The sequence below is a fragment of the Rhinolophus sinicus genome, chromosome 16, assembly GCF_057876585.1.
Source record: "Rhinolophus sinicus isolate RSI-liver-muscle chromosome 16, RSI-T2T, whole genome shotgun sequence".
In the NCBI taxonomy this organism is placed as follows: domain Eukaryota; kingdom Metazoa; phylum Chordata; class Mammalia; order Chiroptera; family Rhinolophidae; genus Rhinolophus; species Rhinolophus sinicus.
In genome coordinates this window covers 46,672,560-46,690,519 of record NC_142516.1, presented here as the reverse complement: position 1 = coordinate 46,690,519, position 17,960 = coordinate 46,672,560, and the positions used below count along the sequence as shown (strand labels likewise).

General features: G+C 42.8%; 1 protein-coding gene across 19 annotated transcripts in view; it reads right to left on the bottom strand.

The window, feature by feature from the left end:
- Positions 1-17,960, bottom strand: part of TRPM3 (transient receptor potential cation channel subfamily M member 3) — an 833,246-nt gene that overhangs the window by 70,435 nt on the left and 744,851 nt on the right. For all 19 annotated transcript variants that reach the window (XM_074330560.2, XM_088793014.1, XM_074330550.2 and 16 more), the window contains 3 exons: positions 16,422-16,589; positions 11,548-11,688; positions 4,696-4,824 (listed from right to left, as the gene is read on the bottom strand). In XM_074330560.2, the coding sequence (XP_074186661.1) occupies positions 4,696-4,824; positions 11,548-11,688; positions 16,422-16,589 (438 nt within the window). The remainder of the gene's footprint in view (positions 1-4,695; positions 4,825-11,547; positions 11,689-16,421; positions 16,590-17,960) is intronic.

The window sequence follows — 17,960 nt, the reverse complement described above, 5'->3', positions numbered from 1 at the left end:
TTTGTTTGGCTGTGTATACATGAACACTCGCATGCTATGAATGTACGACTGAGCAAAGGTCAGGCTACTCAGATGCAAATAATACAGACGCAGATATAAACACTAAGTTTGATTTTGGGCATTGCCTCCAATTCTATGCCACACATTAGGGTTTTGCTATAAAATTATTGATACCTATATCCCTGTACGTCTCTGACATCCTCCTCCATCTCAGTCAAAGTGCCACCATATTGAGTTACTCAGACCATTAACTTGGGAGGACTTTTTTATTCTTCTCTTCCACACCCACATCCTATGCACCAACATGCCCTATCACCTCTGTTTCGAAACACAACCACTTCTCACCACTTCCACGGCTGCCACTCTGTTTGAAGGCCCATCACACCTCCCAGATGTCTGCAACAGCCTTCTGAGTGGTATCCCTGCCGCCGTTGTGGCCCACCCTGCCTCAATCCATTCTCTGAGCAGCACACAAGACAGTCTTCAAAAACGTAAGCCACCATCTGGATGGTAATCACAGTTGTATAGGTAGGTGAAAACTCATCAAGCTGTACCCTTACGAGTTGCTCATTTTCTTAGAAGTAAATTATATTTCAGTTTATAAAAGAGAGAGCCTTGAGAGTTCTATGAACAACAACAATAAAAACTAAAGCAAATGATGATAATTGAATGCTTAAAGCTTCCAGTGGCTTCTATTACAAATGGAGAAAGATCCAAACTCCTTACCATGACCTCATTGGACCTCTCACCGTATTCTCCCCATCCCCTACCCTGCCATCATGGTGGTTTGCTCTTAAGCATAACAGGTCCATTCTATGCTTAGTACATTTTCAATTGTTCTTTCTGTTGGGCGTTTTCTGCTCCCAGATTTTTTTTTTTTTTAAATTGGGGAATACTGGGGAATAGTGTGTTTTTTCAGGATGTCAAGTCATTGTTTTTCAATCTTATTGTGGAGGGCACAGTTTATAGGCCCATGTGGGAATCGAACCAGCAACCTTATTGTTAAGAGCCACCCCACTCCCAGATTTTTACATGTTTGGCTCCTCCTCATCCTCAAGGTCTCTGCTCACATTTCCCCCTTTTAGGGAGACTTTCCCTGAGTACCCTACCTGCAATGGTATCCACAGCCCCAAGCCATTCTCTAATATATTATCCTATTTTATTCTTTGAAGATTTTATCACTATATGAAATTAACTTCTGTATGTATGTATATGTGTATATGTCTGTCTATCTATCATCTCTATCCACTAGACTGTAATCTCTGAGGGCAGACCCTTTATTCCCCAGGGCCTGTTGCATAATACTCAATAAATATGTGTTGGCTCACTGACCGATTGTTGCAGAGCCACCTCACAGACACCTCTCCAGCCCCTTAACTGCTGGGTGGGACTCTGATTTATCTTAAATCTAGAGGGGCCCTTTGGCTTACACACACTCGATGAAATGCGCAGTTGCACAGCGGGAGTTGCAACCTATCCCACACCACAGCCCGCCCAGGGATGTGAGCAGCCAGGGAAGCTAGCCAGTGAGGCTACGTAGCAGGGCTACCTTCATGAATCATTTGTGTTTACCCCCTGAGACTTCCATCTCTTTGAGCCAGGACCCACCCCTTTCCCAACCCAGGACCTCTCAAAGGATAGGAGAGAAAAGACCAGGTCTAAGCTGCAGCTAAGTATTTGAATCCTCAGGTCCCCTTTAATGGCTTAAAGGGAGGGAGGTCTTAGTAAGTCAGGACAGGGCTTAGAAGGCTAAGCAAGATACCAGGAGCCACCTGGCAGCCTCCTTCTTCACCCTTTGTAGTGTCTCATTCCTAACCCTAGCCCAGGGCTTCTTAAATTCTAGCACGCATCAGCCACCTGTGGGGGGTGGGGGTAAACCACAGATGGCTGGGCCCTGGAGTTTCCACTTTAGTTTGCCTGGTGTGGGGCTTGAAGATTTACATTTCGAACAAATTCCCAGGTCAAGCTGGTGACCACAGATTGAGAAGCACTGTCCTCTCCATCAGGAATTCCTGCAGCTGCTGATGTCCTGATGGCTTCTTACCCCCAGCTCTGTCCTAAGTTGGTAAAAATCTGTGTGTGGGGGGTGGGGTGGGGGGTGTGTCTTAGAGTTTCTCTAACCCTTTGCCCACAATTTACTAAAACTGTTAAACACAGAGGTTTGTAGTATAATTTTTTAAATAGTGAAAATATTTTTGTGAAATTTCAACATAAAAAAAGAGAGAAAAGCCAAGCCGCTGGAGATGAAGCAGCAGTGAAGAGTCGAGCCCCCACCGTCAGTGCCTTTCACTTCTCCAGCGAGCTCTTAGACACCCCTTAGCACCCCGGCGCTCTGAGGAGCATCCCAGTTTGGAACCCACTGCGGGAGTGAAAAGAGCCGTGGGCCTAGAGAGGGATCAGTCAGCCTGAAGACCTTGTTCTCCTTTCTAGCTGCGGGATACAGAAAAACAGCTCAACCCCTGAGGCTTACTTCCCATACCTGTAAAGTGGGGATGCCATAACAGCCACACCGGTTACTTCACGGAGTTGTGGGGATGAGGACCCACATGAGATAACGTCTCCTGACGCACGCTGTAAACAGTTACCCACTATTAAGGGATTACCGTGGCTTGTTGTGGTGACCAAATGCAGAAGTATGTGGGGCCACGCGTGGGAGGGAAGCATGTGAAACCACAAAGCCTTGCAGAGCCCTCCTTGTCTATCCCTCAGAATGCAAGGCAGCCTACACACTTGCCCATGTTTCCAGGATCTTGCGTCTGAGATCGTGTGGGCCTGTGTGCTGAGTGTGAGAAGGCACGGAGGTGGGACCTATGGGGTCCTCACTACCTTGGCAGTTGGGCATTTCTTTCATGGCCTCCGGGCCGCAGGATTGGGGGTGAGGGAGCTAGCTGCCTCACCAGGCTCAAGAGGAAAAGGTCAGACACTAAGATGGCCAGTGCCTCCCTCCTTCACAGCTTCCTCAGAAGCAAGGACTCTTCCCTTGACCCCTCGCTGACCCCAGCCTCTAAGGCCCTGCCCTCTCTGCTATTATATGCCGCCTCAGGAGAAATGGATATCCAGGCCTTGAGGTTCCTGGCAGCCTGCCCGCTTGGCAGCCTCTTCCAGAACAGTCTGTGGAGTACAGACTGCTCCCTGTCTTCTTCCAGTCTGGTCCCTGGAGGGATTCCAGTCTCCCTGCTCAAGTCTTCCCCTTTTCTGCTTATGGGGAAGGAATATGCATCTGGGCGTTAAATCACAAGAGAGTGAGCCGACACTTCACAGCAACAGAGTCTTAGCAGGAGGAGCAGGCCTCAGGTCTGAGAGAGCTACATGGAGACTGAAGCAAACTGATTACTGTTTTTGTTTACAAATGGGAAATCCACAAACTGATCAGGAAGTAGCAGGCACTGTCAACTGGTAGGAACAAGGCAAGAAGGCAAGGCATCCTTTTAAATTATTTTTAAAATATATTTTAAAAATCTATCAAATGGGACTGGTGTACCGATATCCAAACTCTCTGGTTAGAATTTAAACATACCCAAAGCAGATTAAACCCAAGAGAAGGGCTCTAAATATATACATGAGATTTTTTTTTTTTTAAATGATCCCAATACGATGGTATCTAATAGATATTGCATCTTTTTCTCTGGCGGAGAACATTCTAGAACTAAACTCTAAGATAGTAAGGGTCTCTTAATCTGTTTGAATAATGGAGGGCAAAATTGTGGATTTGTAGGAATCCTTGTTTTCTGTGTGTCCCAATCTATTTCCCGACTCCCCGTAGTACAGTGAGTAGGATTGTTCCAGAGTTCAGAGGATGCAGTGGACTTGACAGGGAGCAGTTCTTCCAGAAGAGGTCTCTCCTGCAGACTAGTGTAAGGGGGGAATGCGGAGGCCTGCCTTCCCTCCAGGCTTGGGGAGGGGAGTGCGGAGCGCGTTGAGCAGGGCTGCAAGGCCCTCTGGTGGACTGTTGCTTGAGTACATTCACTTTAGCGGCTCTGAAGCTGATGGCTTCTGAGGCGAGCTTTGACTTCAAGTCACAGAGGGGTGGTGTTATGAGCGCTCCTTTTACTCAGTAGGGGTGGGGGTGGGGGGCGAAGAGAGGGACCCACATCCTCAACCTGAAGGATGAGAAGAAGTATGCTCAATGCACCTAGGTGATGCCAGGCCTGGTGGAAAGGCTGGTACCCAGCAGGTGCAAAATAAATATTGAGGGGGGAATAAACCAGAGAATAAAGTAACGAATGAAAGCATAGTTCCTCCCAGAGCTGCTGAAATGCATTTGGAGAATCACAGGTATCGGTGGACCGTGTCCAAAAAGACCCAGAGTGAGGGGTTGCAATGGGAGTTAAAAGTGGAAAAATGCAAAGATTTTTTAAAAGGTGGAAAAATGTAAAAAGTTATGTTTATAGAGATGAGAAAAGAGAGGTGTAAACAGCACTGAAAATAACTTGAGGGTTTCCAGGGGCAAGAGCTATGTCAGCAGAAAAGGGACTAAACCCTAAGCACTCATGGAGTGACAACCCTGTGAACACACACTGTGAAGCCTCCCCAGTTTGTCAGCAGCCCTCAAAGCCAAGCCCATATTTCTACAGCAGCATTAGAGAAAATAGTTTCTGGATGAATTTGGATCTCCAGTGTTCCCCTCTCCCCTCCATGCACAATGTAATGAACCACTGTTTTTCCCCCTCAGTTCCTTTGTATGAAACCAGTTACCTCTCTCATTTTTTCTATTCCCAGCGTGAAAATATAGGAAATGACAATCCATTCCTGGGTGGAAGGCCAGCGCTCCATCTTCACTAACACGATATAGTTGAAGAGCATCAGGTATCCGATGTACGCCAGCTGTAAGGAAACACAATACTGTTGGTGCTTGAGCTGCAAAGACCTGGGAGCCCTGCCCTTGGGCGAGGCCAGCGTGTGGCAGGACAAGGTCGGCAAGCAGGACTCAGAATGCATGAAGAAATGAACTTGAAAGCTCTAAACTATCAAAAGAAAAAAAAAAAGAACATACTTTTTGAAATAATTTTATACGCAATCTTCCTTTTGACCCTTACATAAGTCTCTGGGTTCCAGTACTTTGCTTGTACCTGTGTACCATGATGCATCATTTTCTTTGGCAATTACCAAGTTTCTCGTGACTTCCTGGCTAAATGGGGAAACTCTTCTCTCAGTGGTTGCTCTTGCTCATGCATGAGCTTCAGGCTCTTGAACTAGGGCAGCACAGTGGATTTTTGCCTCATGAATGCCAGGTGGATTAAATGTCAGTAAGAAGGAAAAGAAGACACTTGCTATACGTGTACATTCATCAAACCAACATAAAAATAGCCTGGACTTTGTCTAGAAGCCCCACTTTAATTCTCTCCTGAGTTAATGTCTTTTTTCCCCTCCTACCTTCACGCGCTGGGCTTGACAGTGCCCTGGGAAGGTTTTACCTATTTTCCATTGTATCACCTTCCTGCCCTATTCAAGTTGGGATATTCCTTACTGGTTCCTGCTTCTTTGAAACAAGAGAACAAAAAGCAATTTATAGAAAGAAATGGCTAACTGGCCATTCTGTGTGGCCTACTGTAGCTTGGAGTGCGGTTTAATGTTCATGAGGCTCTAATATCAGAGGTTGAACCCCGATGGGATGGGGTGAATGGCTGGGTATCCTGGAAAATGCCTCAGAGTTCAAGTTTGGTGACCGTCACTAGAGGATTCAGTTATGTCTAGATGAGTGGAACGTAGGAGGGCTGGTGCGGTTCTTGCATAAGAGGCCAAGAAGCCTCTGGAGGGAAAAAAACCAAACTCACCTAGGGGAAACAGCATATAAGGTAAAACTTTCGATGCAATGCTTCAAGCTGAGGATGGCACTTGTGGGATTTAGGGGCCTCGGGGGCTCTGAGTAGGAACTAAGAGTGAGTTTATTCAAATTGGCAATCATTGGAGCCTATATAGCAAATAGGACACAGTGTGGGCAAAGGATTGAGGCCTTGAGGTTTCTGGAGATAGAGTGTGACTCCAGAACCCTGGGGCAGCTTAGAAGGTAGAGAAAGTGCAACATGGCTGGGAGCCACAAAGGGAAAATGGCAACCTACAGAGCTAGAGAAATGCTGCTTTTTCTACTAAGGGGACCTCCCTTCCTCCCCTTCCTTCCTTTCTTTCTTTGTCCCTCCCGCCTCCTTTTTTTTTCTTCTTCTTCTTTTTTTTTTTTTTTTTGTGTGTGTATACATAGATTCTTAATATGAGTCAAAAATATTTTCTGAGTCCCTAGTACATTGGTGCATTTACAGACACAACCACATAATTTCTCATCTCTTGAAGGACGAATGTTCATTTGGGAGTTCAGTGAGATTACGTATGGAAGCATAAGAGCAGTTACGTAGATGTTGGAGGGCCTGCAGGGCTCATTCTCCACAGGAGAGTTTTGCTCTTGTACACTCACCCCCTCAGGGACTGTCATTTTAGTCCATGCCTCAGTTCCTATCCCTCCCCTTCAGGATCATTAGCACACTGTGAAAACCTCACCTGAAAAGAGTCTACTCTATTTGAAATCACGTAAGGTACTATTTAACACGTTGCGTACGGATCACGAGAATCTTCACGAGGGATTTAAACCCCGCTGTACGCAACGTGTTAAAATGGAATTTGGTTCATGTGGTTTGTGTTCACCATTACAGACTGGCCTCCACTCGCCAGTCCCTGTGTACACTGTATTTGGCAAAATGCAAAGAAAGGACTTCTGTGATTGAACTCTAAACCATACTCTAAGCCTCCTTCTGACCTGAAATCCTTCTCTATTTCTGGTTGTGTCCTTTTCTTTGTTGGATCCTATTCTATCCCTTCTAGGTGAAATGAATCTTGTTAAGTGCCCTGGTGTTTATCATGTCACCCAATTCATTGTAAAACATTCCAAAGCATTATCTTCTCTTGTCACATGTCGGCCCAGTGACAGACACACACAATTATTCCAGAACCTCTGCCTTTCAGTACTTAAGTACAGGCATACCTCGGAGATATGGCGGATTCAGTTCCAGACAAGTGCAATTATGTGAACATCACAATAAAGCAAGTCACCATGTTTTTGCTGGTAGAGGGTCTTGCCTTCAATTTGTAAAAAACAAAATACAACATCTGTAAAGCACACTAAAGTGGAGTGCAGTAACACGAGGTATGCCTGCAACAACTCCAGCTGCCACTGTCCTCTGAATACAGGTCTAGCGTACTTGTTTGGTGAAAGGAATGTAGATGCAGAAGTCAGTAAAACTTGGATTTAAATCTTATCTCAACTACGTGCTAGCTGTTTCATTTTGTATATATCACCTCACCCGCCTGGGCCTCCATTCTGTGAAATGAAAATGTTTGCTACTGACCTTATAAAGCTTTTGGAAAGACTGGGTGTGCGTGTGTATGTGTGTATGACATGTATGTATCTCGCGACGCAGATGGTGGATAACATTATTTGCCTCTTTTTTCAAGAAACTTTTATTCTTCTTGTCTCCTCTTACCTCAGTCAGTCCTTGCTTCCTTTTGCTCCTCTGTAAACTATTCATCTCTTTTTTTTCCTTTTAAAAATTGCCCTCATTATTGTTTATGCTTCCTCCACTATCATCCTTTTTAACTTCTGCCTGTCCTGTTACTCTGCAATACTTTTCTTCCCATAATCAAGCTATAACCAAATAATCAAATATCAAAACCAAAAATCCCATAATCAAGCTATAACCATAATCAAATAGAATCAAGAATATTTGGGACAACTCAAAATATGCACTTCCACAAATATAGGGCTGTAAACATGTTTACATGGCCCAACAGCTGAGTGGCTGCTGTCTCAGTAGCAACCTACCTTAGAACATTCACGGGGACCTGCTACAGATGACCTGAACATGATGTGCTCCAATGGGGTCTGTGTGTGTGTGTGTGTGTGTGTGTGTGTGTCACACACATATTCTGTAAGCTTTAATAAGCTGGATGTAGACCGTCAAAGCTTGGAAAAGAAATATAACCTTATGATTCTTATTTAAGTCAGTGGGACTCCTATAAGAATGTGTATTTGATAGGCGTATATATTCTTTTTACACATTTTCCAGTAACCAAGATGCATGACTGCTAACCTGGGAAACATAAGCACCAATACCTGCTGCTGTGGCCTGTGGATCCCTGAGGGGCTGTGCCACTCCCTCCTTCCTCCTTTTCCTGCTGCCCCTAGAGAGTGGAGGGGGCCATGGTGTTAGTAGAGGGAGGAATGTGTTGGTGCTGTCTGACCTGGGGCCACTTCACACCTTGAATTTGCAACCTCTCCAGCTGGGTACTTGAAACCAGCTTTCATCACAAACATGTCCTGGAAGCCAGTTGGATCCCTGCCTCCTTTCCTCTTGGAACAGAAGAGGACCGACCCAACATGCTCTCTGGAAACTTGCTACAACATGGAAGTGAGGTTATGTGGAAATGAGGTGTGTCCTACTTTAAGAACCATGAGAGTGTAGAAGGGGATACTTTTGGAAATACGAGTGGGAAATACTCTTACAGAAAAGAACACAACCGAAAGCAAATGGCACCTTTGATGTAAAGCTGAATTTTATGGTGAAGCATCTCTGGGTATTTAAAAGACTGGCACTCCCCTTCTCCATTTACTTCCTTGAGGCTGGGCTTTGTCAATAAATAAATATGGATTTCTGGAAATCGTTGTATAAACACAACTGAATGTGACGGGAGCATCCAGTCTGATGGGCTTGCTGAGGCTAATCCAATCAGCCATGTAGAAGGGAGCGGGACACATCAGCTTCCCAAAGAGGCAGAGTCACCGTCACCACCTGCCGCTTATGATACAGGGAAAGCAGTGTGTCCTAAGCTTCCTGGACCACAAGAGTCACCTGGGATGTTTGTTAAACAGACTGCCTCTCAGGCTCTGTCCTAGAGAATTACTGGATCCGTGATAGGGCCAGGAATTTGCATTTCTACCAAAACTCCTTATCAGTATGGAAATACTGGGCTAAAAACTCAGTTCTCTGTCTTGGGTAGTGGTTCTCAGTTCTGGCTGTTCATTACAACCACCTGAGAGCTTTGAAATATCCTCATGCCCAGGCTATGCCTCAGACCAATGACATTAGAATCTCAGAGACTAGAACTCAGGTGTCTTTTTTTTTTTTTTTTTTTAAATAGATAAAGATGTAGATTAAATAGAACCCAAGTACTAGCACTCCAGGTGATGGTGATTCCATGTATAGCCAAGGCTGAGAACCACTGGCCAGGGCATTTGTTATTTAAAACGATTCTTGGCTAATTACCTGCCTCAGCTGAAAAAGTGGGGACTAGAGGAATCAAGGAAATAAAATGAATACTGAACACAGATCAAGAAAAAAAGAGGAATGCCCGGGAAGGATAAAAGAAGTCAGTGCTCTATTGATAAAGGTGATAGATCATTCTTGTGCTGATTTCTTTATGCTCTGGATCAGGAGTCTGCAAACATTTTCTGTAAAGGGCCAGATCATAAAATTTTAAGGCTCTGTGGGTCTGATGGGCTCTATAGCAAGTAATCAACTCAACAGTTGTAGCATAAAAGAAGCCAGAGTACCCGTAAGTGAATGAGTCTGACTGTGTCCTAATAAAACTTCATTTATGGACACTGAAATGTACATTTTAAACAATTTTGATGTGGTGCAAAGCAGTCTTTCTTTGATTTTATTTTAACTCTTTAAACATATACATCTACTATTAGCTCACAGGCCATAAGAACAGGCAGAGGGTTAGATTGGGCCCGTGGGTCCTTGTTCGCCAAGTCCTGTTCTAGGTGCGACAATTGGGGCAGCCCTATTATAAGAGGAAGGATAGACCTGAGTGTAACATGCAATCAAAATATTACCTTGATTCAACTTTTAGGTTAGGGAGAGTATAGATAAAGCAACTAGAACAGTGCCTCATCGTAGGTATTCAATACATGGCATTTTATTATTGTTGAGTGGATGGATGAATAAAACACCGCCTTGCTCTTCAGTGTTGTTCCTAGTGTAGGAACAACAAGCTACTTTTCTGCTTATGCATTCCAGGCACTGTTCTAAGTGCTTTACACATTTTAACACATTTAATCTTGACTAAACCTTATAAAGTAGGTATTAGTATTATTCTCCTCTTAAGGAAATTAGTGACAGAGTGCTAAAATAACTTGCTTGAGGTCACAAGTTACTTTACTAATACAGAGGCAGACAGAATTTCTACTCAGGCTGTCTGATTCCAAAGTCCATTTGTGTCACCACTAAATTGTTTTTTGCAAGGTAAAAATAATATGTAACTGTAGAAAGCGTATCAATAGAAATGATTTTTGCATGACTTAGTTATATTTTTTCCAACGGAGAATTTTTTTGAAACATTAATAAACTTGAACTTTTACTTTACTACAAAAATCTAATGTTTATATTTTGATATTATCTCATCCTCTCTCAAGTCCACACTTGAGAGCAGTGGTTTTCAACTGGTGGCAATTTTTCCCCACAAGGGGACACTTGGCAATGTCTAGAGACATTTTGGTTGTCATAGTTGGGGTGTGGAGCATGCTACTGGCATCTAGTGGCCAGAGGTCAGGGATGCTGGAAAACACGCTACAATGCACAGGGCTGCTACCTTAACAAAGAATTACTCTACCCAAAATGTCGATAGTGCTGAGGTTGATGGCATTAAGTGTTAGCATACAGGACCGCACAAAAAGTACCTCTTAGGGTCCTTTGAGTCATCTTGGCCTTCAGATGCGATTATCCTATTGCTGACTCAAGGGATGGGTATGTAGCTAGTTGTGAGAAAGGTCAAAAATATAGATGAATTACCCATCATCTGGCACAGTTCCAACTATGGCAGGAGAGAAGACGAGATAAGTTGGGCCACAGCTCACCTTAAGCTTAAAATATGATTGAAAAGTAGAAGTAGAAACCCAACAGTCGAGCCATTTCTACCACACCAGGAAGCGATTTCAAGGACAAGTTTTCATCTTGTGGGCAGAAAATGTTTGCAGGGTGTGCTTACTGAACAATATTTGCCATGACTGTAGTTTGCTTCACGTAGTTTTTGCTGCTTTGTTTGCATGTTAACTGTGACAGAGCAAGAAAGGCTGTTTGATGACACTACCAGATGGGAGTAATTACACACTAATGCTACGTATCTTTAGTAGTGTTCCTTCTCACACTCTGCTCAGCCTGTACCCACCTAATGTCCCCCCGCAAAACCCAGCATTGTCCTTCAAAATGGGCAACTCTGACCCAGCACTCATACATCCAGAACAGGAAAACATTTTGTAAAAGGACATCTATTTTCTGCTCGACTAGATTCATACTCATCTCACGTCTATTTCTGTTAGTTCTCACTTTTACTATTTCCTTTATCTTCTGCAAGAAGGAGAAATGTAGAAGCTGTGGAAGCTGCCTCACAAACTCCACAAATCTTGCAAAGCTATTGCACAAAGCAAGGTCATAAAGCTTTCTTTTCTGCCTGTGTAGTCCCCATATTATGACTCATAGAGGGAACCACCCAGGTGCATGAGCAATTGACATTGGCTTTTTGTGGCCATCCATTAGGAAGAAGGAAAGGAAAGATACTTACAGTGTAGAACCAGAACTTCACGATCGGTGCATTGTAGAATTCATAGATTTTCCTGCCCAACGGGATTAACCGGTGCCTGCTCTGAACTTCCTCTTCGTCCTTCTTCCTGGAGGACTCCCCGTTACTTCGTCCCAACATAGCCTATAGTAGAAGAGAATTGATACCATCACGCCAGGGCTCTGGAGAGCACGGAATTCAACGTGCTCATTTACTGATGAGGAAAACATGCTCGTTGAACCTAAGAGCTTTGTCTAAGGCCCCCAGAGATTTAGAGATTGTGCATTTGCATTATATTAAGTGGTGCAAAAGTAATTGCGGTGCTTTTAAGGTTAAAAATGGCAAAAACTGCAAATACTTTTGCACCAACCTAATACACAGAATCTGTGTACCTTTGCAGGGGATGTAAGACTTTCAGAATATTTCTTGACCATTCTTGTGTCTTTCACTTTCGGACCTCTGGAAGATGGGAGTGATAGAAGATACCCAGAGGGAGGCAGGAATGTAGCCTTGGAAGATCATAAATCTGCCTTTTCTCCCAACCCCCTTTCCCCATATATATTGTGAAACATGCAGATCTGGGTTCAAATTGTGTCTCCACTCAGGCTAAGGGTTCTTAACTCAAAGGTAATTTGGGCCTCTGATATCTAATTTATCCAAAAGTGATGTGCATTCAAGAGGTTAATTTATTGAAATGCCTGGAGCTTAGTTATTTAGGAATATCTCCCCTACCCTTAGACATATGCCTTGGTTCTCTGATTTCAAACCCTGTAAAACCTGAATTATTGCTGGCGTTAGTTTCATGGCAACACCTGGGCACACCGCCGTCCTCTGCGTGGGAGAGTAACCAGGTGGGACTGGGAGAAGTCAAGTCTGACCTGGGAAGGCCCTCCTCTCCAAGCTGTTGGAGAGTTCCTTAAGAAGGGAATTATTTCCTTCTCATTCATGACAACAGCAGCAACAACAATTATAATTAAATATTGCAAAAAAGGCAGAATGTGCGGAAAAGGCAGACACATGCATATCTGGGTGGTAAGTGACAGGATGCCCCAAACATGGCTAAGATCCTAATGGTGAAGAGTTCCTTTGGGTCACTCAGAAGGAGGATCAAGCCCTCACCTGGACACTTAGAGTCCATGGCACCTTGGGCAAGGCTTTTAACCTCTCTGAGACTTAGTCCCTTTGTCTGTAGAATGAAGGTATTACTAGCACCTGCTATAAAGTTGATCTACAATCAGTAAGCATCTGGCGCTTAATACGTGCTCAGTAAGTATTAGCTAATCTTGAAAGTGATCTGAGACTTTCTCAGATACTCTTGACTGAAATGATCGAGTCAGTATCTCTCACCAGCAAAAAAAAGTATGTCATTAGGACTCTATCACAGCATAGTTTCTTGGCTTTAATTCTTTCAATATCGTTCTAAGACAAGATTAGTTCTACAATGTTTGCGAAATAAAATTTTCATTAAATACGTGAACAGGATAAAACCATTTAAGTGCTCAGAGACTGACAAGGATTGGGGACAAGCAAAAAGTACTGGGAATATGGGTTTTGAGTTGAGAGATCTAATTACAGAAATAATTCATTTTGCAGTTTAGAACAGAGACAACCACCAGGTTTCAAACCACCTTATCTGAAACATAAAACACTGGTTCCAACTATTTTTGTCATTGCCTCAAAAATCCACTTCACTCATACGCATATATGTGGGGGAAAAAAATCACAAATGATTTACTTTTGACCAATGGGATTTCTGGAGAAGGTAATTTCCATTCCTTTATGGAGACTTCGGCTAGAAAAAATATCTTGAGTTAATGAATATGTAATATTCTATGCTATGGCCTATCGAAGTGCTGATTTTGATCAGCAAGTTGAATCAATCTCCGTGATGGATAGAGCACACTAGACAGCAGTCAAGTTCCATAAACATTGATCACTGACTCCAAGAAATTCTTAGGTTATATGATATTTGGCCCTCTATAATTTATAATTTATGTAACATAATTATCCTACTTCTGTTTTGCTTATTTAGATGCACAACAATACAATGCCATTTGGGGACACAATGAGATGAGAGCAAAGGCAGCTTGGAGGGTTTTAGGCATCTTGGAAAGTGGCATCTTCAGGTAACCTCTAGGGACAGTGACTTTCCCAAGAGTCATAGTAAAGTCCTGAGTCTGTGGACATGGTGGGACATTATTAGGTGAAGTACATGACATTTATCTGACAATGCAGGTAAAACAAAACCAAAAACACAACAACCTGTTTTATCTTTATGATTTAGATATATTCCAAAGTGAATGCATTTTTAAAAGGCTTGTTTTCTATGGGTTTAAGTAAAGCATTTTTGATATTTTATTCATTCTTGCTTAAGAAGATTAACTTGCTGATTTTGTTGATTTCTTTCTCCAGCAGTCAAATATTTCCTTTGCCCACATTCCTTAAAATGGAAGGTAACCGGGTCAAATACAGACAAAACTGCACAATATGAATTTGAAAAATCTTTGCTGTCTGAACACAGATGTCAAGTCTGGATAAGATCCTGTGAGGTAAACAAAGATACTAAATGCTACTAAAATGAAGCAAATCAAGGCTGATATTTCATGCATAATTTTGAATGGGCCAAGGGAAAATATACCGTTCCAAGAGAGGATAGAGTGGTCTAACACAGAATAGCAAATATTGATCCTATGAAAGATCAGAGGTATTAATAAGCTGCATTCTCCACTCCTGTCCAGGGTGAGCAGATACCAGGGTTCCAGCAATGACAGAATTTGTCATTAGGGCCAAAGGATGCTCCACCTTAAAGACAACTTTGGCAGCCCACTCCCTGCTGGTCCAGCGTCTGGGGAAGAAGCTTACGGAGTAATGTTAGGGTGGTGTCTTCTACTTGCGTTCTCAGGAAACAACTACCGGGTCTATTCTCTGGGAAGCAGACTTTCCTTTCAGTCCAGAGATACATTTTTTATTGTGTCTTCTTGAAGGATCAGGTCCTCAAATCGCTACACTGAGCAGGAGAAGAGAGCTGCCTCATTTGTTTTCTTCCTTGAGAACCAACCAGAAAGAATACTGCCTTCAGCTTCTGGCTACCTTCCTAAAATCTTTCCTTGAGCCTTCCTAGGAGGTAGGCCAATGCCAAGGCCATGTCATACTTCCATGCATCGCGTTTGGATTCTCTGTGCTGCTTGGTGGACCAAAAGCAGCTGGGTATCTACATTTGAGACTAGGAAAAAACTTTTTTTGCATTCCTTAGCCTATCGGGTAAAAGCGTGGCCAGTGGAATATGCCTGGGTTCTAATCCTGGCTTTATAACTAATTAGCTGGGTAACCTTGGGCAATTTAACCTCTCTGAGTCTCAGCTTCCTTATCTGTAAAATGGGATAATAGAACCTACCTTGTGGGATTGCTGTGAGGAGTCCATGTGAAGCATTTAGCACTGTTATAACAATATTAGCAAACATTTATCAAGGCTTACCGTGTGCTAGACACCAGTCTACATAGTTTCCATGTACACTTTTTACATAGTCTACATGTACCTGTAAGCTGGTAATAATAATAATAATAATAATAATAATAATAATAATAATAATGTTGTTCCCATGTTAAAGGTTTAAAAACTGTGCCCATGGTCCCACAGTGAGTAGGTGATGGGGAAGGATTCTGGATCCAGAGAACACACTCTCTACCCCTTTGCTGAAGTATTCAGTGAAGATTCTGTAGGGCTGCTACAATATTTCTGCCACTGATCAAAATATCATTTTCTCTCCTTGAAGGGGTTCAGAGGCCAAAGTTAAGGCAAGATCTTTAGGGAAGACATTCATCTGATCCTGTCATAGTGGGAAATAGATTCCTCCACCAATTTTTATAAGTTGAAACTGAAAGCACATATGGGCTTTAAATTCAGTGAGTCAAAAGCTGTGAATGATTAATCAATCAAAAGAGTGGCCCGATGAATATACCCTGCTCAATGTGGGGCTGAAATTGTGCCTGAAAATAGATCTTTAGAAAGGACTTACTGGAAGGAGATATTGTTTATCTGGAGGAAAAACAATTCACAGGGTGGTCCCACTAGGATAATAATGGGAAGGCCTTTTGCCACCTGAGCAAAAGCAATTTTTGTTTTCTCCCCTTGCAGCTTCTCTGGGTCACCGCAGTCACTGGTCAGAGTGGTGGGGACGGTGGGGAATATCAGGGAGGTCCTACGGAGTTGTAGCTCGATGTGTCCAAAGCTATGAAGCCTTATTTGTCCCTTTAACAGCATGTGGTATTTTTAGACCTTGGATACAATCCAGCGGCAGTCACGCTGCTCAGGCGGAGGTTGCGGGAAGCTGTCCTATGCCCAGCTGGCCCATTCCCCCTGCAGAACAAAGCATCCATGCACTATAATTATACCAGGAAGAGCTAATAAAAGCCTTCCATACAAACCTCAAAATTCAATTAGTCCTGTATTGTGAGCCTGACCCCGAAGACAGATAAAGGCTTAGCTTCTGATCAGCGAAACAGTTCCAGCTCAGTGAAGCTGGCTGCTCCCGAATCATGAATTCTCTTTTTCCTTCTTTGTGGGCAAAAGCTGCCACATCACATGGTTGTTTACAAAGCACTGCCGGTTTGGAAAATTGAGGGTGCCTTGCTTTTGAATTCCATTGGGTTGTCTTGAACCACGGACACTGGCTGGAGAATTTCACATAGAATGAGTCCCTACAATCATGTTATGTGTGCATAGAGGGGACACTTTTATGATATCCTGGCCTCAATACTTAAATAAAAGTACCTGGGGGGAGGCTGACCTCCAGAATTATTGAATCTTAAGCCATAGCGATGGGACAAGTGGATTAGGGGTTCTCCCCAGGGACAATAACTGCGTAGTCTTTTCTTACCGTCAGTTCCATATCCTCTTCATCTTTTTCCTTTGTGGGCTTCTCTGGTTCTTCTGGCTCCTTCTCTTGGAGATGTATTTCCTGGGCCTGTGTCATGTAGGGCATGTCGTCTTTGTTCTTGAACTCCAAGCTGAGAATTGAAGGAGGAAGTAGAATTCCCAGAATTACCTAAAGTAATAATAATGATAATAATAATAATCACATTTAAAGGATAAAGATTAAAGTGGTTGCTTAGATTCAGAGGGCCTGAGGTGAGGGAGGGGTGTGTGTGTGTGTGTGTGTGTGTGTGTGTGTGTGTGCACAAAGTGTGTGTTTATTCCCTGAGGATGGACCTGCATATCTGAATAACTACACACATTAATGGTACGACAGTCACTCCTGTCCATCTGGGAACTGTTATGCACCATGTCGGGTATTTTCACCGTCAGCTTCTTTGCCTCGAATATCTTTGCTACAGCATGTTTGCTATAAAATTCATCGGCCATAAGTCAATTTTGTCCGAGAAGATAAAATAACTGACAGTTTAGCTTGACAGTGGACTCCCACTGTTACATCACATAAATCTTAGTCCTCATAATAGTCTATATGCACTGATAAGTAGATGTGGCAGAGTTATCACAGTGAAAGATAACAGCTACGTATAAGGACTTGATAGAAAATATGGTGATAAAACTTACTGGCAGTGAAAGAAGACAGTGTAAAGCCAGATTGCATACTACACTAGACAATGATTAACATATCAGTTTGCAAATCGTTTGGTAATTCAAAGATATGGAGTTGAACCCACATTTCACACAGAACTTGGAATATCTATCCATGGACACGTGACACTATGCCAAGAATAAAAAAAAAAACAGCGTAGCTCAGCTCGAACGAGGAGATGAATCAACGAGCAAGAAACGTTGAAGTGCTTAGGTACAACCCATAAAACAAAATCAGTTATTGGCACAATATTGGCCTGAATCAATACACATTTTAAACTCATCAAGTATTTTGTATGTCTTTTTCATTTTGTTATGAAAATGAATTTCATTATGTTTTTTAAATGTCCCTTTTTAATTTTTTTATTATTTTATCCTTTATGGAAAAATTGCCTGATAGCAGATGAGGTTTGTGGTCAAAATACTGTGGCAAAGATATTTACAGCAGCGAAGCTCACTGTGGAAAATACCTCCAACTGTTACGTATAGTAGCTCAGTTGATCGTGGAGAAACTAAGCATCTTACCCAAATATATCTTATCCAGTTAACACTCACTTTGCATGGGGGCAACTGAGGAAAAAGAGAGATCCTAGCCAAGGAAAGAATGGGAAAGAACTGAGATTCCCATTTAGCCATTAGGTAATACTTGAGTTTGTGAAGTCAATTCATATGTATGCCCACTGGCATTTATTTGCTAATGTATCAAGTGGAGCTGATTATGTGTCATCTGGTTATTTCTGTAAAAAACACTGTCCTAAGTTGACCTTGACAAAGTCCATATAGAAAGCATGTTATTTATTTTAGAGCATTCCCCTGACATTTGCTACTATACAACACA